Here is a 27,245-nt window from a genome sequence, read left to right on the forward strand (position 1 = left end):
GGTTCTGTGTGGTGGTCCCCCACACCACCCACCCCTCCAACATACCCAGCACAGTGCAATTTCCCGCCCTGCCCCACCCGGCAACCCCCAGCTGGCTTACCTGGAGCATCCCACTGGGCATTATTCACCTTCTCTGGCACTGAGAGCTTGAGAGCATGGTTCAGGGACTCTTTGGAGAGTGGCTGCCTGTCAGTCAGTGAGCTGGGGTGGTGAGGGGACCAGGAAAAACATTCATTAGAAGGTGGGGGACTGGCCTGGGCTCAGGGACTCTGGCCTGGCACACATCTCAGCACACCCAGGGGGACACTGGCACCTCTGTCTCCCACAAATGCTGGGGCCATCCACAGAGGAGACCCCAGTGGGTCAGGGGACAAGACCTCAGTGGTTGTAGGGGCTAACCCTGCCGCCACCCAGCCTCCCTGTAGGCTCTGAGGGCTCGGGAGAAAGGGAATTCAAGGCCTTCTGTGCTCTACTTCCTGGTGTGACCCTGGGCAAGTTCATGCCTCTCTCGGGGTCTCAGCGCCCCCATCTGGTTGAGGAAGGGGCTGAGGTCTGCACTGAGGCATTCTGAACACCACTCCTGGAGAGGGCAGACTTTTGGTGTGGGGCTGCCCCCACCTGTCACTCGCTGCACCAACCAGTCCCCACCCATGCCCAGAAACTCTGAGTGGGGCTGCAGGTGCTCATAGTGCTCTCAGGGGTCCCTATTCCGGCCCCCAGTGAGGGCCTCCCCTCTTCCATGTGCCTGTGGGTGCACCCCATGTCTGTTCACTCCATGGAGAAGACAGGCACAGGTCCAGGGAGACCTGAGGCCCAGGGATTTGTACCTTCACCCCTGACCCAGATCCCCTTTGCCTCCCAGGCTCAGTGACCCTGGCTAAAGGGTCTACCGTTCTGAGCCAGTCCGAGTTTCATGGGTTTCTGGGCTTTCATTATCATTTCAGCCTGACTGCCCTTCAGCATCATTTTTCCTCAGGGTTCACCTGGCCAGACCTCAACCTCCTAGATGGCTGAGAAGATGGATTTCAATACACACTTCAGAACTGCAGCAGGATTACACAACTCCAGAGACACATTTCACAGTCAACAAATATGTTAACAGAATCCACGGGAGTTGTGCAGCATGCAACCTGTGCAGCTGGTCATGGTGTCCCTGAGGGAAGGACCCTGGGTCCAGGGAGTCCTGTCTGTCAGTCAGGGTGGGGCTAGCCCCGTACCTGCCCAGTTCCCAGGAAGCCGGGCCAATTACCTGCTTCTCACATTCAGCCTTACTCCTCGTCGGCACTGCAGGTTCCGAACAAAACTAAGTTTGTGAACACACCCAGGCCCACCTGGCAGCAGTCTGTTTAAAAACCTGAGATAGGTTTTAAAGTGAGAGATATCAGAAGGTTAGGAAGGGAGGGGAATGGGGAGAAGGGGGATGATTGGGGAACCGAGGTGGCGCCACTCTTGGGATATTTGTGAGCAAGGCCTGGGCCACAGGGCTGGAGCAGCCCTTCCATTGCTATGGCGACCCGCTCCAGGGAGGTTGTGGAAAAACTGAAGAGATGGCAACGCGTGCTTCCGGGGCGAGGTCTCCTGTGCCAGGCAGACAGAGGCACCTGAATGCTGCAGAACTCGTCCTCCTGACTTTGGATCCTTGGTTACAGCTCTCTGGGATAGCCAGATAGAAGCTACCTCTACTTTGGGCTGCAACGTTACCAAACGGCCCCTGAACTCTGGGTTCAGGCAAACCAGGGACACGTACACTGCTAGGCTCAGGGGCCCACACTGTGATCATCTGGGGAAGACTGTGAACTTGGTTGATGTCCCTGCCCCATCTCGGCCTGTGTCCTCAGAAGACGGTGGACAGCACCCCAGGTTAGAGTTAGCAGCAGCTTTAATTAGCCTCTGAGATCACCAGCTGGGCAGCCACCTCCACATTAGCCAGGCAGGAGGCTGTCCTTGGCTGTAATGTCCTACCATCTGAACTGCTTCCTCACAAACAAACCTGTTTTTAAATCCTCCTAATCAAAAGGTACGGACAGCACTTCTCTCCCCATAGAAAATTAGTGTAAACCGGTTCTGGTTTTAAAATAGCTACACAAAGACTAAATGAAAAGACAGCCACCGAAAGAAGTCAAGGGTCAAGCAGACTTATCGTGATTAGAACCTTCTGTTTATAGGGAGGTTGAGGCTGTTGGCAGCACCTTCTTGCTGTGGGCGGGTGCCTTTTCCGGGAGGGCCAGCACCCAGTGCGGTGCCAAATTTCTTGTTGCTCAGACACTGATCTTGTCCAGCAGCCATGGTCAATGAGAGGGTGGACCCTGGCCCTCTGCCAGTATCAGTTTAACAAGAACATCTTGCTTATCCCTGTGGCTGGTCCAAGGCACTGATTCAACTCTCTATGCCCTATGCTTACAGAATTTGGGGCGCATGATTAAGAGAATGTCAAAAACTAATTTTCCGAATGAATTAAGCCTGATCTTTTCCTTAATGGGGGCCTTGAGAGGTAGTCCCTTTGAGAAGATGTCATTCAAAATAGAATATGCTAAACCTCCAGTAACTTCCTGCTCACTCAGGGTTATAACCAGTAACAGGCTTTCCTGACCTGACTTGCCACACAGAAACAAGTGAAACTGCTCAGGCCACCTGCCTCTCCTCATTGTGACTGCTGTCTAACCTTCGTTGTTGTTAGTAATGGTAGTCTTTCAGTTTTTATTTTGTATGTATATATTTATTTATATTTTGCAGACAGGGTCTTGCTCTGTTGCCCAGGCTGGAGTGCAGGGGCACAGTCACCACTCACTGCAACCTCAAACTCCTAGGCTCAAGCAGTCCTCTCATCTCAGCTTCCTGAGTAACTGGGACTACAGGCCTGCACCACCAAACCTGGCTAATTTTTGTATTTTTTGTAGAGACAGGGTCTTGCTATGTTGCCAAGGCTGGTCTCCAACTCCTGGGCTCAAGCAATCCTCCCGCCTTGGCCTCCTAAAGTACTGGGATTACAGGCGCGAGCCACCATGCTCGGCCATTTTTTAGTTTTTCATCCTCTCCCCTGTGACTAGCAGTCACTTCTTGCTACTTTGTGTGCTGGCTTCTAGCAATTCATCTCACTCCTACATTGCCATTTCTTTCTGTAGTAGAATAGAAAACAGCCAAGCTTGTTAGAACTGTAGGTTATATCGGGGGACACGTTCCACAATGGAACCTATCACGTTGTCCTCGAAGAAAAGAAGCTGAGGTTTGGGGATCCGCCCCTACTGTATCTTGACTCCTCAAAAACATTTTGGGCCCTACTCCTAATTCTTGCTGCTATTCCAGGAAGGACAGGTGGCCATAAATGATTCTACAGGTGAGTTGATATTACTGTCATCATGATCATCATAAGCATGCTGAAGGTGATTAACATATTATTCCTGTCATTCTGGAAAATTATGCTCCTTCTGGAAGGCGGTACTCCAGAGGTTGGCAGAAGTCACCTAACATGATTGAATGACAATAATGGTGGGAGAATGGCCTGAGGAGGCTGACTGGCTTCTGTTTGCATTTTGAATTCCCAGGAGGAAGAAGAGCCTACAAGCGTGGCCCTCTTTCACCCGGATGAGAACAAGCATTAATCTCTGACCTCAGCTCACATAAGCACACTTTAAGCTCATTGCCTTGCTCTCCTTTCACAGAAAACAAAAACACTTTATCAGCACCTACCCAGCAGCATGGGAATAAGAAAACAAAGGGCGTGTTTGACCAAATATGATGTAAGATGTGTGTGGGGGGGCAGAGGAGCCTGGGAGCGTCTGCACTGTGCCTTTCTCTTAACCATCTCTTGGTGGATTGGTGTCTCCTTACTCCTACCTTCCAGTGCAGCTTATGGGAACCATTTGCACACAGAGCCTCCCAAGCCTCCTTCAGCTCCTCTTCCAGGAAGCCCTCCGAGATTTCCCCAACACCCTCTCACCCCTATGGACCTTGGACACTCAGGTTTGGGTTTCAACGGTCACACATGGCTTGAGAGCTGGGGCCACTTCTGATTCAGCTCTGTCCTCTGGCCATGAGTACTCACTGTTGGAGCTCAGCACATATTGGTTGGACCTAAACCTTCTCAAGTTGTCGCTATGTGTGAGACACATAAATTGAGGAGGACCCTCATTTCCCATCTGAACACTTCATGGATGAGGATCCGTTTCCTATTTATTTCTGTTGCCCTTTCTTCTCGCTTAGCCTTCAGCAGCCAGGCCACTGTTGTGTATGAAGTAGGTGCTCAATGAATGCTTTCTTGAAACAGGATAGCATCAAAGTTCACCAGTCTGTCTGCCTACTTGGGCACAACTCACTTTACTAGCTGTGTGGCCAAGTCACGGATCCTCTCTGGCCCTTGGTTTTCTGCCCATATCCTGTGGCTATTGCAAGAAGGTGATATATGAGAAGTGCTTAGTACGTAGTCAGCTCTCATCATTATTACTCACGAGCTTTCATGGATCTTTGGGGGCGCAAGAAGAAAAAGATAACTTGGCAAGATTGAGAGGGTGACCGACAGAATGAAAAAACCCTAAACCCAAGTCTGGGGGTCCAGGTTCCGTGCCAACTACTTTCCCTGGGAGACTGGCTGGGGGCCAGGAGGCGGGGGAAGGTGGGCTCCTTGTTCCTTACACAGTCCTCATAATGGAGCTGGTAGACCTGAGCAGGAACACCTCTGGCATGGTGCCTGGGGGGTGGCTGCAATCTGTGAGCTCGCCCAGGAGAGAGCCAGAACCTCAGAGAACGTGTCACGGAGTCCCCCCGGGAGAGCCACAGCAGCCCCAGAGAGGCCCAGCTCCACCGGACCGCCCTGCAACAGAGATACAGCGTGAGTCACCGCTGGCAGCCTGGCTGGGCGAGGGGACAGCTGCCCTCTTTCCTGGCCATGACTCATCTGCTCCTGGGGTGGGACACCTGGCTGTAATTTACAGCCCGGCCTCGTAAGCCCACACCTTCAGATTCAAAGGAGAACACCTTGTAGCAGGTGGCTGCCTTGAGGATGTGGTCTCCATTCCCCATGGCCAACTAATGAACAAATAGCTAAAATCTCCAGGACTCCTGCTTTGCAGAGACTTCTGGCTACCATTCACCAGCCTTCCTGTCACTTCTGGTAGTTCTCACCTCTCTCTGCTCGGTGAGCAAAGCAGAACTGACTCCCCAATGGCTGGAGAATGTTCTCCATGGAAGGTGTTGCCTAACTAGTTCCCCATATCCTAACAATCCCAAACAAGGAGAAGAACAACGCCTCCTCCAAACCCCATAGTGCTAGTCACACAGGCCTGTGAACTGCCTGGTGCTCCCAATAGCAACAATAGAGTCTGCAATGGCGATTCACGCTGGCTTCCCCATCACCCTGCGTGGCGGACTCCGCGTCCCCTGCTTCTCTTTAGTCTGCATGGACTGCCTCACCTCAAAGATCTGGCCTCTGGCAGCTCTCTCCTAATTGCCAATTCCCAGCCTGAGGACCCCCATAGAGGACTCACGGTAGAGGGTGTGCCTGGGGATCTGGCTGCCCCAGGGTGCTCACCTTTCTCCTTCTTGCACCTGGCAGGTACAGGGCTCAGCATCCCTTCTGCTCCCTCAGCTAAGGCATGCTGAATATGGGAGCCAGCGGCTGTGGGTGTCCCAGGTTCCGGGTGATGAGGCAGTGGGGTTGGGCATGAGTGGGGACCTGCCCCAGCCTGCCCTAGGGCTGCAGTCGAGGTGTGGCCCCAGATACCTCTGACCTACATGGCACGGGACCCAGCTGCCCACCTGTGTGGCTCTTACATAAGAAGGGCGGGCAGCAGGAGAAGGACCTGCCATTGCAGGCAAGAGACACAGTTTTTTGGCGATCATCCTTGGCAGAACCTTGGGAGACATGGCTCCTGCCACTGGGTCCCCCAGGGCTGGGCGATAAGTGCGTCTTTTTGTTTGGTTTGGTTCTTTACTTTTCTTTACTAAGCACATGTACTATGCTGAGCGCCTTGGGTTGGCTTCTCCCATTCTCTCCATGGCCCTGCAATGTAGGTTTTATTAATAGTCACATTTTCCAAAAGAGGTGATAGAACACTAGACTTGCTCAGTGTTGCCCAGGCAGCAAAAGGCAGAACTAGCATTGTGAACAGGGGTCTCCATGGCCCGCTCTGAAGCCAAGATGCTATGTACACAAGGTTTACCCAGTATGTGCATGTCATAAAACTCAGCTAACCACCCCAGCTCCCCCTATTCCCTCTGGAGAGCCCCTATTCTATGGTTACAAATATCCCTGCACCTTGCCCTGTGCCTTCTAATACCCCCTCCACCCTCCACCTCCTCCTTCACTACAGGGACTAGCCAGTCTGTGGCAGCAGCCAGCCCCCACCAGCATCTTCCTGCTTCCTGGAGTTTCCTGGGGGCTGTCCCTGGTGATCTGCCCACTTCTCAGCCCCCTTTCCCCCTTACGGAGCTCACACACTCCCTCATCTTTAATTATTACCTGCAAGCTACAACTCCCAAATTCCAAACTGCCTCTGGCATGAGTGGGGGTTAGGTGAGGTGAAAAAATGGAGGCAGCCCTAGTCAGTGTTAGGGGGAAATTTTAAGCCCTAATTATTATTATTATTATTATTATTATTATTTGAGACAAAGTCTCACTCGGTTGCCCAGGCTGGAGTGCAGTGACCCAATCTCGGCTTCTTTCAGACTCCATCTCCCAGGTTTAAATGATTCTCCTGCCTCAGCCTCCTGAGTAGCTGGGATTACAGGTGTGTACCACCTCACTTGGGTAATTTTTGTATTTTTAGTAGAGATGGGATTTTGGCCATGTTGGCTAGGCTGGTCTGGAGCTCCTGACCTCAAGAGATCTGCCCACCTCGGCCTGCCAAAGTTCTGGGATTACAGGTGTGAGTCACCACACCCAGCCTCAGCCCTAATTTTAAGGCCAAGGGGCAGGGCACAGAGGCAGCGATTAGGACAGGGGTTGTTCAAGGTCCTCCACCTGGTCAGATGGCAAACGACTGTCATATTGCTACCCTAAACTGGTAGGTCAATGCCAGCACTCTAACTTCAGGAGAATTCTACCCTTCACCAAATTTCAATTCCATCTCAGCAATTCTTGCCTGTTGCCACTTCAAGACACCCTGACAGTTTGACTCAAGTACTGGTCCTGAGCCTCTGATGCATTAGGAACCCTTTTGAGAAGCTACTGGGAGCCCTCCCATAGACCCCCATCAAGGCACTTTGTACCCCAATGCTCTCTTGCTGTTTTATGTTCTCACGGGACTTTGGAAGCCCACGCTATATTAACAACCCCAATCCTACTGAATCCCAGGAAGGAATTCAGACCTCTCCTTTGTCCTGAAGAGCTAAAGATGAACTTGTTTCTCTTCTCCCCCTCCCTCTTTTCTGGTGAGGGCTGAGCCATGATGTTAATGAATGGAGTTGTCACTGATACTTGACGTTGGTAGAGAATGACAACAGAAATGTCCTCAAATGTCCTTCAAGGCTAGCTCTGGAATCACAGTGTCCAAATTGATGAGGTTTGAAAATCTCAACAGTGGCCAGGCTTGGTGGCTCATGCTTGTAATCCCAGCATTTTGGGAGGCCGAGGCGGGCAGATCACCTGAGGTCAAGAGTTTGAGACCAGCCTGGCCAACATGGTGAAACCCCGTCTTTACTAAAAATACAAAATTAGCTGGGCGTGGTGGTGCATGCCTGTAATCCCTGCTACTTGGGAGGCTGAGGCAGGAGAACTGCTTGAACCTGGGAGGCAGAGGTTCCAGTGAGCCGAGATTGTGCCATTGCACTCCAGCCTGGGCAAAAAGAGTGAAACTCGAAAGAAAGACAGAAAGACAGAAAGAAATAAAGAAAGAAAAAAGGAAGGAAACCTCAGCAGTTATTATGCCAGCACATGGCTCATTCCAAGGTTAGGAAGGCTTGGGAAATGTGTTATCTACCCTTTTCGTCTCCTTACAAAACCCAGTAGCTGACCTGCTGTGGTAGAGCCGCCTATGACACTCTTCAGACCTCACCTCCTCTGGGAGGGACCTCAGCCCTCATGCTTCTTCCTGGAGCTGCCCTGGCTGATCTCCTCCCAAGGCACTTAGCATTTAGAAACTGGATATTGTTTTTTTAAAAAACATAATGGCCTGTCATGAAATAAAAATATTAATTAAGCCCTTATTCTTTCCCTGCCCCAGTGACTGACAGTTCCCTGAGGATCCTCCCTCCTTCTATGAGTATTGATTTAGCACCTCCTCTGTGCCAGATGTTGCATGGGACGAAGGGCTAAAGTGACAAAAATGGACATGGTCCCTGCTTCGAAGATTTAGATGATAGGATCGATGAACAAAGATGCATTCTTTGCAGGGTTGCTGGGCCCAGGCTTGGGGAGGGGGTATAATGATCTTAAAGGAAGAAAGCTGGCAAGGAGTAAAGGTCTGATTATTTCATGGGAGACAGTGTGGGAGGCTAGTGCGGAGGAGAGGAGCCAAGGCCAAGGTGATAGACGTGGGCTGTGGACCATCCCCAGTCTTGGTTTTCCAGCTCACATGGGTGGGGTTTTGGGCTGAGCAGAGATCTTCTAGGGACGTAGAATCTTTCAGAAAGGTTGAGGGCAGGGGTGGTTTAAGATATATCCCCTTAAATCCACCAGAAAGAATATATTTGGAGCAGGTACCCTGGAGTCCTTGACTGACTGAAGCCCCCAGCCCAAGACCCCAGTGGAAGTGTGTTTGCTGAGAGGCCTCAGTCCCCAAGGCTCATCTCAGCTCCACCTTGGCTCCTGCCTGGGTGGGTGGGGCAGCCCAGCCAGCTCACTTCTTACCCAATTGGCAGTGCTCATAGTGTCCAACTCTGTCATGCCAAATCCCACAGCCTGCTGTATACAAATAAATGTGTCAGACATCAAGTTCCACTCCACAGCCCTAAAGGAGCTGGTAAGCAGCCTGGCTGTACCCAAGACAAAGTTCTCTGGGCACCAGAACATCAGAACATCTGGCTTCTAGCCCAGGCTCTGTTTCAGTTTTGTGACCTTGGGCAAGTCCCTGGTTCTTTCCGGGACTCTGTTTCCTCAGATGTCACAGATAAAGGGCCTTGTCATTTTCTATCTGTGACTGTTCATCTAGGGCTCTAGGCTGGAATCCTGCTGCATCAGGTAGGGACAAGGCTGCAAAGTTGGGTATTGCCAGGCCCCCAGGCCCAAGGGGGCAGAAGAAAACCAGACAGGAATAATCACAGTAGCTAGTAACTAACACATACCCAGCACTGCGTGTCAGGCAATGTTTCATGCAGCTTACACATGCAATCTTTGTAACAGCCCAATGAGGTACTATCACCACCCTCACTTTACAGATGAGGAAACTGAGATACAGAAAAATTATGGAAATTGCCAAGGTCCTTTGGTTAGCAGAGTCAGAATATAAACTTGGGCAAGTGGGTTCCAGAGTTTATGCTCCTAACAAGCCAGCTATACCCAATAGTCTCAGGCCTATTGGGTGACTGGGGTGGAGCAGGATAGGGACAAAGAATGGGGAGGTGTAGAGAGTGAGGCACTTCAGGGTCCTCTAAACCCCTGCATCCAACCATTCATCATCAGACCCTATTGGAAAATGTTTATATAAACAATGTGCATATATTAAATAATAATCTAGGTGTTTTCATATGTTGTATTGATGACAGACACAGAGAATGGCCAGTTGGTGGTTTTGGTCACCACAGGAAGGGCAGTGTGATGCTCAAAGCTGACATAATTCCAGCCCAAAGCAAAGGCTGCTAGAAAATCACCATCTCCCCATTGCTTGTCATTTTTATTTGAAGTACCACAAGTGTGACTTTAGGTACTCCTCTCCTAGGAGGGCCTTAGTTAACCCATCTGTAAAATGGGGGAAGGGTGGACAGGACGGCCTGTAAGTCCCAGCTCTCATGATAGGTGATTCTCTACCTTTCTTCCAGTGAGATGAGAAGAAGAAAGAACCCTGCCTATTCCTCAGACTCCAGAGGAACTTTATGGGGGTGGGGGTGAGGGTAGGGGTGAAGCTGGGGTGAGGCTTCCGCCAGCGGGGGCATTGTGCTGTGCAGTGGGCTGGTTCTGGCTCACAGACTTGCTCCCTGCCATGGAGGAGCCCAGGGTTTAAAGAGGAAGATAAAGAAACACATCCACAGCCTGTACAAGTAAGAGGCAGCTCTGAACGTGGCAGGCAAAGGGGTCAGGCAGTGGGGACACAGAGCAGAAGGAGCCTGGCCTTTTAGGGGAATATTATTTCACCTTTTAAAAAGTGAGAACTAACATTTGCTGAGCACTTAGTATGTGCCAGGCACTGTTCCAATTGCTTTACACAAATTAATTCATTTGATTATCTCTATCAAGTGGGTACTGAATTATAATCCCTATTTTATGGGGAAATGGAAGCATAGAGATATGAAGTAACTTGCTAAAGGTTATACAGTTAGTAACGGGGATGGTTGAGTTTCTAATCGAGGCAATCTAACTTCAGATTGCATCTCCTTTTTTTTTTGAGATGGAGTATCGCTCTGTTGCCTAGGCTGGAGTGCAGTGGCGCGATCTCAGCTCACTGCAACCTCCGCCTCCCAGGTTTAAGCAATTATCCTGCTTCAGCCTCCTGAATAGCTGGGATCACAGGTGCCCACCATCATGCCTGGCTAATTTTTGTATTTTTAGTAGAGGTGGGGTTTCACCACGTTGACCAGGCTGGTCTCAAACTCCTGACCTCAGGTGATCTGCCCATCTTGGCCTCCCAAAGTGCTGGGATTACAGGCATGAGCCACTGCACCGAGCTGCATCTTCTTAACCACTACCATATGCACTGCCTAAATTTAGGCGAAGCTCTATGAGGTCCTTGGCACCTCTCCATACAGCTCAGCAACACAGGATTTCCTAGGAAGCAATTGACTGGAATTGCTTAGCAGAGTGGCTAAGATACTTGGTTATTGTGCATGTATTTTTACTTGGTTATTGTGCATGGTGGTGCGTACCTGTGATCCTAGCTACTTGGGAGGCTGAGGAAGGAGAATCGCTTGAACCTGGGCGGGGAGGTTGCAGTGAGCCGAGATTGTGCCACTACATTCCAGCCTGGGTGACAGAGTAAGGCTTTGTCTCAAAAAAAAAAAAAAAAAAAAAAAAAAAGTGAACTTGAAGACAAAATAGCAGAAATTATTCAATCCAAAGGGTAGAGAGAAAAAAATATTTTTAACTTGAACAGCACAAAACATTGTTGAATGAAATTAAGGAAGACCTAAATAAATGGAAAGACGTCTCATGATCAAGAGACTTAATATTGTTAAGATGGTAATGCTCTCCAAATTTATCCACAGGTCAACACAATTCTTATCAAAATCCTAGCTGGCTTCTTTGCAGAAATTGACAAGCTAGTCCTAAAATTTGTATAAAAATTCAAGAGACCTGACGGGGCACCATAGCTAATGCCTGTAATCCCAGCACTTTGGGAAGCTGAGGTGGGTGGATCACGAGGTCAGGAGATGGAGACTATTCCTGGCTAACACGGTGAAACCCTGTCTCTACTAAAAATACAGAAAATTAGTCGGGCGTGGTGGCGGGCGCCTATAGTCCCAGCTACTCAGAAGGCTGAGGCAGGAGAATGGTGTGAACCCAGAAGGCGGAGCATGCAGTGAGCTGAGATCACGCCACTGCACTCCAGAATCTGGGCAACAGAGTGAGACTCTGTCTCAAAAAAGAAACAAAAGATTCAAGAGACCTAAAATAGTCAAAACATTCTTGAAAAAGAACAAAGTTGAAGGATTTGCACTTCCTGATTTGAAAACATATTGAAAACTTACAGTAATTAAGACAATAAGGTACTGGCATAAGGACAGATATATAGGTGAATGAAATAGAATTAAGAATTCAGAAATCAATTCACATTTACAGTGAACAAATTTTCAAGAAGGCTACCAAGATAATCCAATGGGAAAATAATTATCTTTTCAACAAATAATGCTGGGACACATGCCAAAAATAAATAAATAAAGTTGGATTCTTTCCTCATACCACAAACAAAATTAACTTAGATGTAGCAAAGATGTAAACGTAAATGCTAGAACTGTAAAAATATTAAAAGAAAATATTAATAAATCTTTATGGCTTTGTGTTAGGCGAGCTTTTTTAGATAAGGTAAAAAAGCGCACAAACAAAACAAATAAATTGGACTTAATCAAAATTAAAACCTGATGTGCTTCAAAGGACATCATCAAGAAAGTGAAGTTAACCCACTGAATGGGAGAAAACATTTGCAAATCATACATGTGATAAGGAAATTATATCTAGAATATATAAAGAACTCATACAAATCAATAAGACAAATAATCCAATTAAAACTGAGCAAAGGATTTGAATAGACATTTCTCCAAAGAAGATATGCAAATGTACAACAAGCACATTAAAAGATGCCTGACATCGTCAGCCACCAGGAAATGCAAATCAAAATCACAGTTAGATAGCACTTCATACCTGGTAGGATGGCTATGAATAAGAAGATAATAACAGTGTTGGCAAGGATATGGAGAAATTAGAACCCTCCTATACTGCTGGTGGGAATGCAGATACTTTGGAATACCATCTGACAGTTCCTCGAAAGGTTATGCATAGAGTTACCATATGATCCAGCAATTCCACTCCTTTGCATATACCCAAGAGAAATGAAAACAGATGTTCACACAAAAACTTGTACATAGCCGAGCGCAGTGGCTCATGCCTGTAATCCCAGCACTTTGGGAGGCCGAGACAGGTGGATCACAAAGTCAGGAGATCGAGACCATCCTGACTAACACGGTGAAACCCCGTCTCTACTAAAAATACAAAAAATTAGTGGGGCGTGGTGGTGGGCGCCTGTAGTCCCAGCTACTGGGGAGGCTGAAGCAGGAGAATGGCGTAAACCCGGGAGGCAGAGCTTGCAGTGAGCCGAGATTGCGCCACTGCACTCCAGCCTGGGCGACAGAGTGAGACTCTGTCTCAAAAAAAATACAAAAAACAAAACAAAACAAAACTTGTACATAAATGTTCACAGCAGCACTTTTCATAATAGCCTAAACATTAAAACAACCCTGAAGGGTGCCTGCCCCTCCACACCTGTGAGTATTTCTCCTCAGGAGGGATAAGAGACTGAGAAAAGAAATAAGACACAGAGACAAAGTATAGAGAAAGAACAGTGGGCCCAGGGGACCGGTACACTCAGCATGCAAGGACCTGCACCAGCACCGGTCTCTGAGTTCCCTCAGTATTTATTGATTACTATTTTCACTATCTCGGCAAGGGGAGTGCGGCAGAATGGGGTGAACAGGATGACAGTGGGGAGAAGATCAGCAGGAAAACATGTAAGTAACAGAATCTGCATCATAAATAGTCATAAATAAGTTGAGGGAAGGTACTGTGCCCAGATGTGCACGTAGGCTAGATTTATGTTTCTCTTTACCCAAACATCTCAGTGTAGCAAAGAGTAACAGAGCAGTATTGCTGCCAGCATATCTTGCCTCCAGCCACCCGGCGGTTTTCTCCTATCTCAGAATAGAATGAACAGTCGGCTTTACACGAGACATTCCGTTCCCAGGGATGTGCGGGAAGCAGAGGCCTTCCTCTTATCTCAACTGCAAGAGGTCTTCCTCTTCTACTATCTCCTCAGCACAGACCCTTTACGTGTGTCGGGCTGGGGGATGGTTAGGTCTTTCCCTTCCCACGAGGCCATATCTCAGGCTGTCTCAATGCGGGGAAGCCCTGGACAACACCCAGGCTTTCCTGGGCAGAGGTGCCTGCAGTTTTCCGCAGTGCATCGTGTCCCTGGTTAATAAAGAATGGAGAATGGCAATGACTTTTGCCAAGCATATTGTCTGCAAACATATTGTTAACAAGTCACATCCTGCACAGCCCTAAATCCCTTAAACCATGATTCAATACGGCACATGTTTCTGTGAGCACAGGGCAAAATGGAGTTTCTTATGTCTACCTTTTCTACATAGACACAGTAACAATCTGATATTTCTTTCTTTTCCCCACACAACCCAAATGTCCATCAATTGAGGAATGGGTAAACAAAATGTGGTATGTCCACATAATAGAATATTACTTGGTCATACGAAGAATGAAGTACTGATACACGCTACGACATGGATGAATCTTGAAAACATGTTAAGAGAAAGAAGTCAGTCACAGTAGATCATATATTGTATTAGTCTACTTAAATGAAATGTCCAGAATAAGTAAATCTATAGAGACAAGCTGTAGCAGATTTGTGGTTTCTTAGAGCTGGGAGGATTGAGGAGAAACAGGAAGTAACTACTAATGGGTATAGGGTTCCTTTTTAAGATAATGAAAATATTCTAAAATTGGTTGTTAGGCTGGATGCGGTGGCTCACGCCTGTAATTCCAGCACTTTGGGAGGCTTAAGTGGGAGAATCACTTGAGGGCAGGAGTTCAAGACCAGTCTGGGAAACATAGTGAAACTTTGTCTCTACAAATCATTAAAAAAATTAGCCAGACATGGTGGCAGGTGCCTGTGGTCACAGTTACTTGGGAAGCTGAGGCAGGAAGATCACTTGAGCCCAGGCAGTGAGCCAGGTTTATGCCACTGCACTCTAGCCTGGGTGACCCAGTGAGATCCTGTCTCAAAATAATAATCTAAAAAAGATAATATTTTAAAAGCAACCAAAGCAGAGGTGAGGTGGGATGGAGTGGGGAGGACACATTACATAAAAGGAAATTGATAGAAATGATAACTGACTTCACAAGAAACAATGAAGACCAAAAGATATTGTAACAGTATTTTAAAGTGCTAAAAGTACTTTAAAAGTAAATGATCAAGCCAGAATTCTTTTTCAGTAAATATATCCTCGAAAAATCAGGTGAAAAAATGACATTTTTATTTAAATAGAAGATGGGAGGATTTGTCACCAGGAAACTGCTGAGGTTGCTTGAAATCTTACCTGCAAATTATTTAACACTTGTCCCAACAATAGGTAGAATCTCATTTCCCTCTCTTAGAATCTGGGCTGGCCTTATCACTGGCTTCTAACTAACACAACGTATGGGAAGTAACCTATATGACTTCTAAGGCTAAGTCATAAAAAGCAATGCAGTTGCCACCTGACTCTCTCAGGGCACATGCTTTTTGGATCCCTGACCCACCATGTCAGAAGTCTGGCTACCTTGAACGAGTGATGTTGGAGTGATGTTGGAGTGATGCTGGAGTGATGCTACATGAACTTGCATGTGAACAAACCACACAGAATAGAGGCGCTGAACAATGAGAGCACATGGACATAGGGAGGGGAACAATGTGCACTGGGGCCTATTGAGGGTGGGGTGGGGGGAGAAACAACATCAGGAAAAATAGCTAATGCATGCTGGGCTTAATACCTAGATTTTAAGTATTGGTTTGATAGGTACAGCAAACCACCATGGCACACATTTACCTATGTAACAAACCTGCACATCTGCACATGTACCACAGAACCAAACATTAAAATAAATTTAAAAAAAAAATAGAGACACTGAAGGGCCCAGCTATTCCAAATCCTAGTTTAATGAGTCTTCCTATTTCAGGCACCAGATGTGATAAAGAAGACTTTGACCTGTCCCTAGCCTCAGCCACCAGCTGCCATGTCACAGACACTCAAAGAGCTTATGGAGAGACCCATTGGTAAAGAACTAAGGTCTCTGGCTAACAGCCAGTGTGGTAAGTTGAAAATGTCCCTCAAAAGTTATCCACATAGTGTTACCATGTGACCCAGCAAATTGAAAGCTGTTAAAATTAACTTAAATGGCAAAAACTTGGAAGAGATTTGAAGATGTAATTAAATGAAGGATCTTGAGACTGAAAGATTACCTCGTATTATCCGGTTGGGCTCTAAATTCAATCACATGTATTCTTGCAAGTGGGAGCAGAGAGAGATTTGACGTGCACAGAAGAAAAACAATGTGACCACAGAGGCAGAGATGGGAGTGATGCAACTACAAGACAAGAGTGGAATGCTGGAGCACCAGGAGCTGGAAGAGGCAGGGAACAGATTCTGTCATAGAGCCTCTGGAGGAAAAGAGTCCTCCTGACACCTTGACTTTAGCCCACTGAAACCAGTTTTGAACTTCTGTCTTCCAGAACTGGGAAAGAATAAATATCTGTTGTCTTAAGCCACCAAATTTGTGGTAATTGTTATAGTGCAGTGGGAAACTCACACATCCGGTGAGAAACAGGTTTGTCAACAACTTCATGAGTGAGGTTGAAAGCAGGTCTTACCACTCCAGATGGCTGTTACCCTGGCTGACATCTGGACTGAAACATCATGAGAGACCCTGAGCCAGAACCACTCAGCTAAGTTGCTCCTTTTTAAAAAAAAAAAAAAAAAAAAAAAAAAAAAAAGAGAAAAAAAAAGAAATGTATTCAGGCTGAAGGGACTTGGCCCTGATGGAAACATGAATCTATAGAAAGGAATGGAGATCACTGTAAATGCTAAATATATTGGGAATAAAATAAGAATCTCCACTCTTACTACCTCTACTCAACATTACATTTGGAGATCCTAAAAGATGCAATAAGGCAAGAATTAAAAGGGAAAATGACTGGAAAGGAAGAAGTAAAACTTTTTATCAACAGATACCAAAATTTTGAACATAAAAGTCTTAGGGGAATCTACAAAAAAAAGTGTTGGAATTAATAAATAAATTTAGTATGGTTGCAGGATATACAGTCAATATTAAAAAATCAGTTATATTTATACTAACAGCAATTGATGAGGAAATTAAATTTAAAATACAGTTTTGGCTAGGCACGGTGGCACACACCTGTAATCCCAGCACTTTGGGAGGCCAAGGCAGGTGGATCACCTGAGGTCAGGAGTTTGAGACCAACTTGGCCAACATGGTGAAACCCCATCGCTACTAAAATTACAAAAAATTAGCCTGGCATGTTGTTAGGCACCTGTAACTTCAGCTGCTTGGGAGGCTGAGGCATGAGAATTGCTTGAACCTGGGAGGCAGAGGTTGCAGTGAGCCAAGATCATGCCATTGCACTACAACCTGGGCAACAAGAGTGAAACTCTGTCTCAAAAAATAAATAAATAAATAAAAATAAATTTAAAAATAAAATAAATTAGTTTTCACAGCAACAAAAACATAAAATTTCTAGAAATGTTTAAGAAAAAATGTGCAAGATAGCTACACTGAAAGGTATAAAACATGGTTGAGACAAATCAAAGACCTAAATTAATGGAAATGCATACTATGTTCATGGATTCACCCAATTTGAAATATAGAGTCAATTTATTCCCAGTTAAATTTCAAACAGTCTTTTTTTAGTAAACTGACAAGATGATTCTATATTTTACATAGAAGTACAAAGGATCTAGTATATTAGGAATCTATTATTATGTAACAAATATCCCAAAATGTAGTGGCTTAAAAAAAAAACAAACACTATCTCACAATTTCTATGGGTTAGGAATCTAGGCATGGGCTAGCTCTGGCTCAAAGTGTCTCACAGGGTTACTGTCAAACTGTCAACCAGGGCTGCAGTCTTCATATGAAGGCTCAGTGGATGAGAATAAGCTTCCAAAAGCAGACTCATGTGATTGTTGGCAGGATTCAGTTCTTTGCAGGTTGTTATCAATTCCTCCCTGAATGTTGGCCAGAGGTCTCCCTCAGGTCCTTACCACATAAGTGTGTCTTAGAGTGAGCAAGAAAGAAAATGAAAGAGAGCAATCAAAATGAAAGGCACAGTATTTTTGTAGTCTAATCTCTGAAGTGAAATCCCATCACTTTTTGTAATTATACACTTTTAGTTCTTTTAAAATGTACAATTAAATTGTTATTGACTACAGGGTTACTTTTATGGTCATAATAAAAATTACATAGAAATTAAAAAAAAGAAATCCCACCACTTTTGCCATATTCTATATTAGAAATGAATCACTAGATCCAGCCCATGTTCTAGGGTAGATGATTACACAAGAATTCAAAAGGCAAGAATATCAGAGGGCAAGAATCATTGAGCAATATCTTAGAGGCTGCCTACTGCACCTAGCATAGATAAAACAATCTTGTAGGGGGAAACAATTCACGAAGTTAGAGGACCAACACTACCTGATTTCAAGATTTAGTATAAGACTGTAGTAGTGGGCCAGGTTCAGTGGCTCTGGCCTGTTCATCCCAGCGCTTTGGAAGGCCAAGGTGGGAAGATCACTTCAGGCCAGGAGTTCAAGGCCAACCTGGGCAATGTAGCAAGACCCCATCTCTAAAAAAAAAAAAAAAACTTTTAAAAAGCTATAGAATGAAGACAGTATGGTATTATATAGAGAAATAATTGCTAAATGGAAGAAAATCCAGAAATAGGCTGACACAAATGTGGTAAATTTTAGATAAAGGAGCCAAGTAATTTAATGTGGGAAATAGTAGAACACATAGAAAAAAAAAATATATATATATATATATATCATAGATATGTATATATGACCTTGAAATAGCAAAGATTTCTTAGAGAGGGCACAATAGCACTAACCATAGTTAAAAAAAAATTTGCTCATCAAAAGACACACCATTGGCCAGGGGTGGTGGCTCACACCTATAATCCCAGCACTTTGGGAGGTCGAGGTGGGTGGATCACTTGAGGTCAGGAGTTCAATACCAGACTGGGCAACATGGTGAAACCTGGTCTCTACTAAAAATACAAAACTTAGCTGGGCATGGTGCCACATGCCTGTAGTCCCAGCTGCTCAAAGGCTGAGGCACGAGAATTGCTTGAACCCAGGAGGCGGAGGCTGCAGTGAGCTGATATCACACCACTGCACTCCAGCCTGGGCAACAGAGCGAGACCCTGTCTCAGGAAAAAAAAAAAAAAAAAAAAGACACAATTAAGAAAATGAAGATAAGCCACAAACTGGAAAAAAATATTTGTGATACATGTATCTGACAAAATATAACCAGAATATATAAAGAATGCCTACAAAACAATAATAAAAGGATTAAGTACTCAATTACAAAATGAGCTACAGATTTGAAAAGATAATTTACAAAAGAAGACATGGAAATAACCAATAAGCACATGAAAATATGCTCAATATCACTGACCATCAGGGAAATTTAAGTTAAAACCACAGCAAGATGTCACGATCCACCCACCAGAATGAAACTAAAAAGAGTAACAATACCCAGTGTTGACAAAGATGTGGAAACTTCTGGCAGCTTCTTTAAGCACACACCTATCTTCTGACCCAGTAATTCTATTTCTAGGGATTTAGCCAAGAAAATGAGAACATATGTCCACAAAAACACCTTATACAGGCCAGGCGCGGTGGCTCAAGCCTGTAATCCCAGCACTTTGGAAGGCTGAGACGGGCGGATCACGAGGTCAGGAGATCGAGATCATCCTGGCTAACACGGTGAAACCCCGTCTCTACTAAAAAATACAACAAACTAGCTGGGGGAGGTGGCGGGCACCTGTAGTCCCAGCTACTTGGGAGGCTGAGGCAGGAGAATGGCGTAAACCTGGGAGGCGGAGCTTGCAGTGAGCTGAGATCCGACCACTGCACTCCAGCCTGGGCAACAGAGCGAGACTCCGTCTCAAAGAAAAAAAAAAACACCTTATACAAGAATTTCATAGCAGCTTTATTCACAAAATCTTCAAACTGGAAACAACTCAAATGCCCATCAATAGATTAATGGATAAAAAAATTGTAGTATAGCCATACAATGGAATTCTACTTAAACGTACAGACGAATGAACTACTGAGGTACTTAGCAATACTGATCAATCTCACAAACATTTCGATGAGTGCAAGGAGTCAGACAAGTAACGTTCTGTGTGATCCCATGCATGCCACCATCAAGAACAGCTGGAACACTGGCTGTTCAGAACAGTGGTTACTTATGTTCTGAAGGGAGGGTGAAGATTGATTAATTGACTGATCTCCTGCCTTAGCCTCCTGAGTAGCTGGGACTATAGATGCACGCACCTCCACACCCAGCTAACATCTAAATTCTTATTTTACAGCTGTTTGGGACCAGAGTCTGAGCTAGGCCCTAGATATCCTTCACATGGTCACAACCTTTACAGTTTCCAAAGGACCTTCCCAGCCCTGTTCTAAAGTGTTCCTCACAGGCTCCCTTGCAAGAAGCCAGGATTGTCTGGGTAGGAGGCCAAAGCTGGGATCCAGGGCTCTCTCATAGGACCTAGTGTGAGATAGGATTTTTTTTCTACCACCACTGGCCCTAGATGAAACTGTGATTTTGCAGGGATGAAGAGGTAAGTAGTGAGTTCCCCTTCCCTGGAGGTAATCAAGTCAGAGTAGATTGATAATATGTGAATGTTGTAATACAGTGGATTGGACTTAGTGACCTAAAAAACCTGCTTGCCTGGTACTCTGCCATTCAGGGGCTTGCCTGGAGACAGTGAGTTAGCTTTGGGCCCAGATCTTGATATCAGGTCAGTTTGAGCTCTGCTGCCCCTGGCTAAAATCTCTGCAGCTCCTGCAAGGACTGGAGCTGGCTTGGGCTGACTTGCATCCGGAAGTTATCCAGATCTGTACTCAGAAGTCTAGGACCAGTGTTCATTTGCCCTAGAGACTCACGCTTTCCACGGATATGCCTGACCCTTTGATCTTGGGCTCTTGACACCAGCACTTTGAGTCCCTGTGGCTTTTACATGATAGTCCCAAATCTGCCCTGTTCCCACTGGCTTTTAGTTTCTTGAACACTACAAGCTCCATCCCACCTTGGGGCCTTTGCACATGCTGCACCCATTTCCTAGAAAGTTCTTTCCCTAACCAACTCCTACTCCTGTTTCAGGTCTCAGTTTAAATATTGCTTTACCAGGAGAGCCTGCACCAACCCTCAAGACCAAGTCAGATCTTCGTTATATTCCCTCTGTCTTTTTTTTTTTTTAATTATCAACATTTTAAAAAATGTTTTTATTGTGGTAAAACACATATAACATAAAATTTTCCATTTGAAATATTTTTAAGTGTATAATTCAGTGGCATTGATTATATTCCCTTTTTTTTTTATTCCTTCATGGCACCTGTCACAATTACAGTTTAATTGTATAATTATTTGTTAATGTCTGTCTTCCCTGCGAGCATGCAAACTTCTTAAGGTACAGACTTGTTCTTGTTTTCTGTTATATTCTTCAGTGCTTAGCACAATGCCTGATTATTCTACAATAAATAATTTTGAATAAATGAATGTATTCTTAACAAAAAGAGGAAAACAATAAAGAAACCAAAACATGAAACAACAACTGTGTTTCAATATCATGGGAAGTGGGCAGTGGGAGTGGGAAGAATTTCAGCACTAGAAAGCCCAGATAGTCCATGTTTAAGGACACCTGTGTTCTTTCAGTGACATTTGCCTTACGATTGCCCCTCCTAGGCTAGCACACCCCAGAGAGGCAGAGCTCACTCCCTGTCATCCTGGGAAAGCTCTGTCCATGGGAACAGCCTTGCTCACGCGGCTTGTAGCTGCCTCCTGCAACTGTTCCACATCCCTGGCTCTTTGGGGGCTCCTCTCTGCACCCAGTCTTTGGGTAGGCAGTGCTGGGAGAGTCAGCTAGGAGCCCAGAGTGAGTGTGGTCAGTTCTGAGCCTGACAGCCCTCCCTGGGCCAGATGGGACCCTTGGAGCTCCCAAGTCCTGGCCTCCTGCCTCCACCTCACCCCTAGTCCAGCCTGTACTCACTGCTGCTAGATTCACAAACCCCAAACCGGGCTCTCCCTGGGCTTCTGCTGCTTGCACCCCTCCCAGAGCTCCTGTCTGCCTCCTCCTTTGGGCCTGGCTGCCCTTAGTCTGGCCACATCAACCTCTCTAGGCACAGGAGTTAGCCGGTCCCCAACCTGACCAGTCTGATGGCCACTCATAACATCTCCACAACCATGCCTTTGGTCAGCACAGTGCCCTGCTTGCCATCCGGGCATCCACAGCCTTTCAAACCCAGGATGGACTGTCCTCTTCTTAGGTTCCTTCCCAAGCCCTTCCTCCACAATGGGCTTCCTTAGGCTCAGGGAGACTGGTGTCTCCACCAGACAGAGGGCTTCCCGGGGTCGGGACCCATGCCCTGGGTAGGCTCAAGGGGTGTCCCTGATGGAGGACATGGTCTACAGCCACAGCCTCAAGGGCACAGAACACAAGCTGCCAGAGCAGGGCCAGTGTCAGCTCAGGCCCTGCTGGTTTTGCCTCTCCTGGCCCCGGCCTGGCTGTTTCCTCCGGACACCTGCCCCAATCACTCGGATCCAGCCCTGCAACTGGTGTGGCAGGAAAGGGAACTCTCGTGGTCAGGCTAGGGTGCAAGCCCTCCTCGGGCTCTCAGCCTCCCCTTTCTTCCACCTTCTGTCTTCCCCTCTGCAACACTGGGAATCGGGGGGAAGATAAGCCCCTCTCAGGCTATGGAGGAATGCAGACCCGCCTTTCCCCAGGAGCAGCTGCCATGGCCACAAGGTCAGGGCAAATGGGCAGGTCTGAGATAGAGCCCTTCTGATATGATCTGGCTGTGTCCCCACCCAAATCTCATCTTGAATTCCCATGTGTTGTGAGAGAGAATAGGTGGGAGGTAATTGCATCATGGGGGCAGGTCTTTCCAATGCTGTTCGCATTATAGTAAGTCACACAAGATCTGATGGTCATTATAAGGGGGAGTTTTTCTGCTCAAGCTCTGTTGTCTTGTCTGCTGCCATGTGAGACGTGCCTTTCATCTTCTGCCATGATCGTGAGGCCGCCCCAGCCACATGGAACTGTAAGTTCGATAAACCTCTTTCTTTTGTAAACTTCCCTGTCTCCGGTATGTCTTTATTAGCAGCGGGAAAACAGACTAATACACCTTCCCTCCTGGAGTTGGCCTGGAGGAGCAGAGAAGCAGAAAGGGGCATCACAGTGGTGGCAACAACAACGATCTCTCTGCCTTATTTATTTACCTATTTTTTGAGACAGAGTCTTGCTGTGTCACCCAAGTGGAGTGCAATGGTGCCATCATGGCTTGACCTCCTGGGCTCAACTGATTCTCCCACGTCAGCCTTCTGAGTAGCTGGAACCACAGGTATGTGCCACCACATCTGGCTAATTTCTTTTTTTTCTTTTTTTGAGATAGAGTTTCACTCTTGTTGCCCAGGCTGGAGTGCAATGGTGCAATCTCAGCTCACTACAACCTCCGCCTCCCAGGTTCAAGCAGTTCTCCTGCCTCAGCCTCTCAAGTAGCTGGGATTACAGGCATGCGCCACCACGCTTGGCTAATTTTTTTTTGTATTTTTTTAGTAGAGATGGAGTTTCTCCATGTTGGTCAGGCTGGTCTCGAACTCCCGATCTCAGGTGATCTGCCTACCTTGGCCTCCCAAAGTGCTGGGATTACAGGCATGAGCCACTGTGCTCAGCCTTTTTTGTATTTTTTTAAGCAAATTTTTGTATTTTTTGTAGAGACGGGGTTTCGCCATGTTACCCAGGCTGGTCTTGAACTTCTGGGCTTAAACAATCCACCCGTTTTGCCCTAACAAAGTGCTGGAATTACAGGTGTGAGCCACTGTGCCCAGCCTATTTTTTATTTTTATTGTTTTTTTTGAGACAGAGTCTTGCTCTGTAGTCCAGGCTAGAGTACAGTGGCCATAGCTCATTGCAGCCTCACACTCCTGGGCTCCAGTGATCCTCCCACGCCAGCCTCCTGAGTAGCTGGGACTACAGATGCACACCATCATGCCTGGCCAATTTTAAAATTTTTAGCAGAGACAAGGTCTTGCTTTGTTGCCCAGACTGGTCTTGAACTCCTGCACTCAAGCAATCTTCCTTCCTTGGCCTCCCAAAGTGCTAGAATTACAGGCATGAGCCACTGCACCCGGCTCTCTCTGACTTTAGAACAATGTTTAACAAGAATTAAGTTCTTTCCTCACAGCTGCTCTGCAAGAATGTCAGAGCAGGTTTGGCTTCCCTGTTTGACAGATGGGGAAACTGAGGCTCAGAGAAGGTGTCTTGCCAAGGGTCACAGAATGGGTTAGGAGCAGAGCTGGACTGGAACCCAAGGCATGTGCCCTCCAGCCTGCTGCTAAGAGCGTTCCAGGATGTCGCTATAAGGGTTACTATGCCTGTGATGGGTAACTCTTGTGCTTTGAAAACATTTTCATACACATCAGTTGGTGAAATCCACCCAATTTTTCTGCAGTGTCAATGAAGTTCAGGCATTTTATATTTATTTGCACAGAGGATGCTATTGAGGCCCAGAGAGGTTAAACAATGTATCCAAAGTCACTCAGCAAGAAAGTAGTCGAACTGGCACTCCAACTCTTGAATTTTTAATCTTTCTCGTTCCCTACAGGGTCCCAAGACCCATTTACCCTTTCAGGAGGGAGTCCTTCTCTGCACAAGCCTAGGGTTCTGCCTCAAGTTTGCCTACCTTCCTTCAGTGATGTCTGCAAAACAAGCCTGGGCCTCTGTCAGCCTTGCAGGGCACACAGGACCCTCTGGCACCCCTATTCACCCTAGGCCTGAGACGTGGACGTCAAAGCCACTGGGCTCCTGAGCCCCACTTGGCCCCTCACTCATAGGGAGCAGAAGACTCTGAGATCCTGCAGACCTTGATTTTTGTTTTCAAGGGCTCCCCTGGCCCTGGCTGTCCTCATGCCTGTCTACCCCTGCTCTGGACACATTTATTTCCTTTATTTTATTTTATTTTATTTTTTTTGAGATAGAGTTTTGCTCTTGTGGCCCAGGCTGGAGTGCAGTGGCACAGTCTCGGCTCACTGCAATCTGCACCTCCCGGGTTCAAGCGATTCTCCTGCCTCAGCCTCCTGAGTAGCTGGGAGGTGATGTACCATCACCTGGCTAATTTTTGTATTTTTAGTAGAGACGGGGTTTCATCACATTGGGCAAGCCGGTCTCGAACTCCTGACCCCGGGCGATCCATCCGACTCAGCATCCCAAAGTGCTGGGATTACAGGCGTGAGCCATCGTGCCTGGCCTCTGGACACATTTCGATGTGCTCCTCTGAGCATCTCGCCTGGCCTTCCTGCTCTCTGAGCCCACAAGCTCCAGGGAGGAGTGGAGGTGCCAGGATACCAGGGCCCGGAGATTTTGAATCTGCCCTTGGGTGAGGAAGTCAGTCCAACTTTCCTCCAGGGGCCCTTGACCCTCTGTGCGTCTGACCTATGCCCAGGGATGGGCTGGCCCTCATGCTCCTCGAGGCTTTGCAGGGAGGAGTCCTTGCTTCTGGGAGGACAGGAGTCCACTTTGGCTTAGCAGGGTCCTCTGGAGACCCAGGGCATGGCCCAGCTGCCAGCCCTTGGAGGGGCCTCTGCATCTCTGAGGTGCATTAACATCTGTTCCCATTTCCCTCTATCTTCCTTCCCCATAACCTCCCATCAGGACAGTGGCCATAGTCTTGGAAGCTCAGACACTGGCATTTCCTCCCCATTACTACAGAGGGCTCGGACCCTGGCATTTAGCTCCTATCCTCCCCGGTTCTAGACGCCCACCATCCAGACCTCTCCCGTCCCCATACTTCCTGTCTTGCTCTGCTAGGTCGTTCTCTCTGCCGACTGCTCTTGTCTCCACTCTGACTGTCAAGGTCCATCTCAGGCGCCCCAGTTAGAAGCCTCCCTCTCTCTGCCCCTTAGCCTGTGCCCCTCCTGGACACAAATCACAGTGTGTGTGTTTGTGTGTGTGTGTGTGTGTGTGCGTGCGTGCGCTCCTGCCTTCTTCCTGCCTCCTGACCAGGGCATCCCAGGGCTGGGACTGAGTCCCATCTTCTCAGGATCCCCTACTCCCTGGATGGACAGGGCCTGGGCAGGGTGGGCATGGTGAATGCCTGACACATTGAATCCACTTCCTCCGAATCACAGATCACTGGAATATACACAATGGAAGGGCTTTAGAGAAACCTCAGCCACTGCACTCATATTCAGACAGGGAAGCTACAGCCCAGAGGGGCAAAGGGACTTGCCAAGGTCACATAGCAAACCGGAGCGAGAACCTCTGGCTCCCCGACAAAACTTGTCTATCTTTGACACCTGCAGGCAAAAGGCCCCCTTGAGAAGACAGGGAAACATTCTTCTTGACTAAAAAATTCCTCCTCCATCCAATTGAGATCCAACGGGTCTCCCACTGCAGCCCCAGCTCATACCCCTGGGATGTGCCTCATTCTTTGATGAGCCTTTCTTGGCCATGCTAAGTAACCCTCCAAATGACTGGTTCTTCTTCCATCTTACAGATTGCCCAGATCCTTCCCTTCATTTCCCAGGTGAAGAAACTGAGGCTCAGAGAGAGAAGCAACTTGCCCAAGTTCACACAGCAGAGTAAAGTCTAGAACTTGGCCCACAGGTGCAGTGTGCAGAAACCCAACCACCAACTTACCTGGTTTTCAATTTTTCTTGGGTGGTCCCCACAGTCATGTCCTGCCAGCTCTCCTGTGGGGTCTCTCTGCTGTCCAGCATGCTGGGGTCCCCGTGTGGGCAGCCGTATCCAGCTCCAGAATTGCGTGGCATCTGCCTCGGGCTTCCACTAAAGACAGCTCAGTCACCCACTGTGAGAGGCTGGCCTTGAGTGGGCAGCGGGGGCAGGCATGGGGCGGGGGGAGGCGGCAACTAGAGTGACCCAAAGAGGCTCATTTCCTCTCTATTTTTAGAAGTTTAAAAAAAAAAAAAGCTCCTCAGTGAAGTTTCTCAGAATTAAAACTTTCCTCTTCTTTGTGGTTTTGTTTCACTCAAGATGAGGAGAATTTCAATGAAGCCAGTGTTCTTTATGATGCAAATCTGCTCCGCTTCTCCCAGGAGGTTTGGCCAATGGGCTCAGGGCTTCTGGGCCCCCAGAAAACCTCCTCACTGGCTTTAAAAGGCCATAGTGGTTCTCAGCACAAATCCAGACCCAGATCCTGAAGTGGCTGCTACCCCTGGCTGCATACACTCTGCACTCTTGACTTGCAGTCTGCCGAATGCTGCCCTGGGAGGGATCTCACCCACTCAGTCCACCTCCCCCAGGTCCTGCGTGGAGGCTGCAGATCTGAGGAGGGAGCCCACCCCAGAGGAAGGAAGGAGACTTTTCCAACACTGAGAACTGTCACATGGTCTACAGAAGCATTTGCACCGAAGACATGATAGAGGCAACCGAGGAATGTGACTTTCCAGGGACATCTGAATAGAAGCCCGGACCTGCCCCTTCTTCTAAAGGAAGGAAGCATGTTACGGGTGGATTTTCAGGCAGCCATAAAGAGATGGGAAATTCACACAGGACAAGACCTTTTTCTGAATACCAAAAGTCTCACCTCTAAGACCGTGTATTCATTCCCCAGGGCTGCTGTAACAAAGTTCT

General features: G+C 47.2%; 1 protein-coding gene across 6 annotated transcripts in view; it reads right to left on the reverse strand.

Annotated features, from left to right (window-relative positions):
- The window catches only part of ACSBG1 (acyl-CoA synthetase bubblegum family member 1), a 65,771-nt gene extending 38,745 nt beyond the window's left edge, over nt 1-27,026 (reverse strand). Inside the window, exons 1-4 of one of the 6 annotated variants that reach the window (XM_033237477.1) lie at nt 5,525-5,741; nt 4,630-4,807; nt 1,250-1,354; nt 101-201 (exon numbers count right to left, since the gene is read on the reverse strand). In XM_033237477.1, the coding sequence (XP_033093368.1) occupies nt 101-201; nt 1,250-1,354; nt 4,630-4,679 (256 nt within the window). In that variant the 5' untranslated portion in view covers nt 4,680-4,807; nt 5,525-5,741. Of the gene's footprint in view, nt 1-100; nt 202-1,249; nt 1,355-1,990; nt 2,099-4,629; nt 4,808-5,524; nt 5,742-26,291 lie in introns of those variants that run through there. The other 5 variants (XR_004443594.1, XM_033237407.1, XM_033237610.1 and 2 more) reach the window with 5 other exon arrangements.
- Between the last annotated feature and the right edge of the window lie 219 nt (nt 27,027-27,245).

Source organism: Trachypithecus francoisi, unplaced genomic scaffold, assembly GCF_009764315.1.
Source record: "Trachypithecus francoisi isolate TF-2019V2 unplaced genomic scaffold, Tfra_2.0 Contig00110, whole genome shotgun sequence".
Lineage (NCBI taxonomy): Eukaryota > Metazoa > Chordata > Mammalia > Primates > Cercopithecidae > Trachypithecus > Trachypithecus francoisi.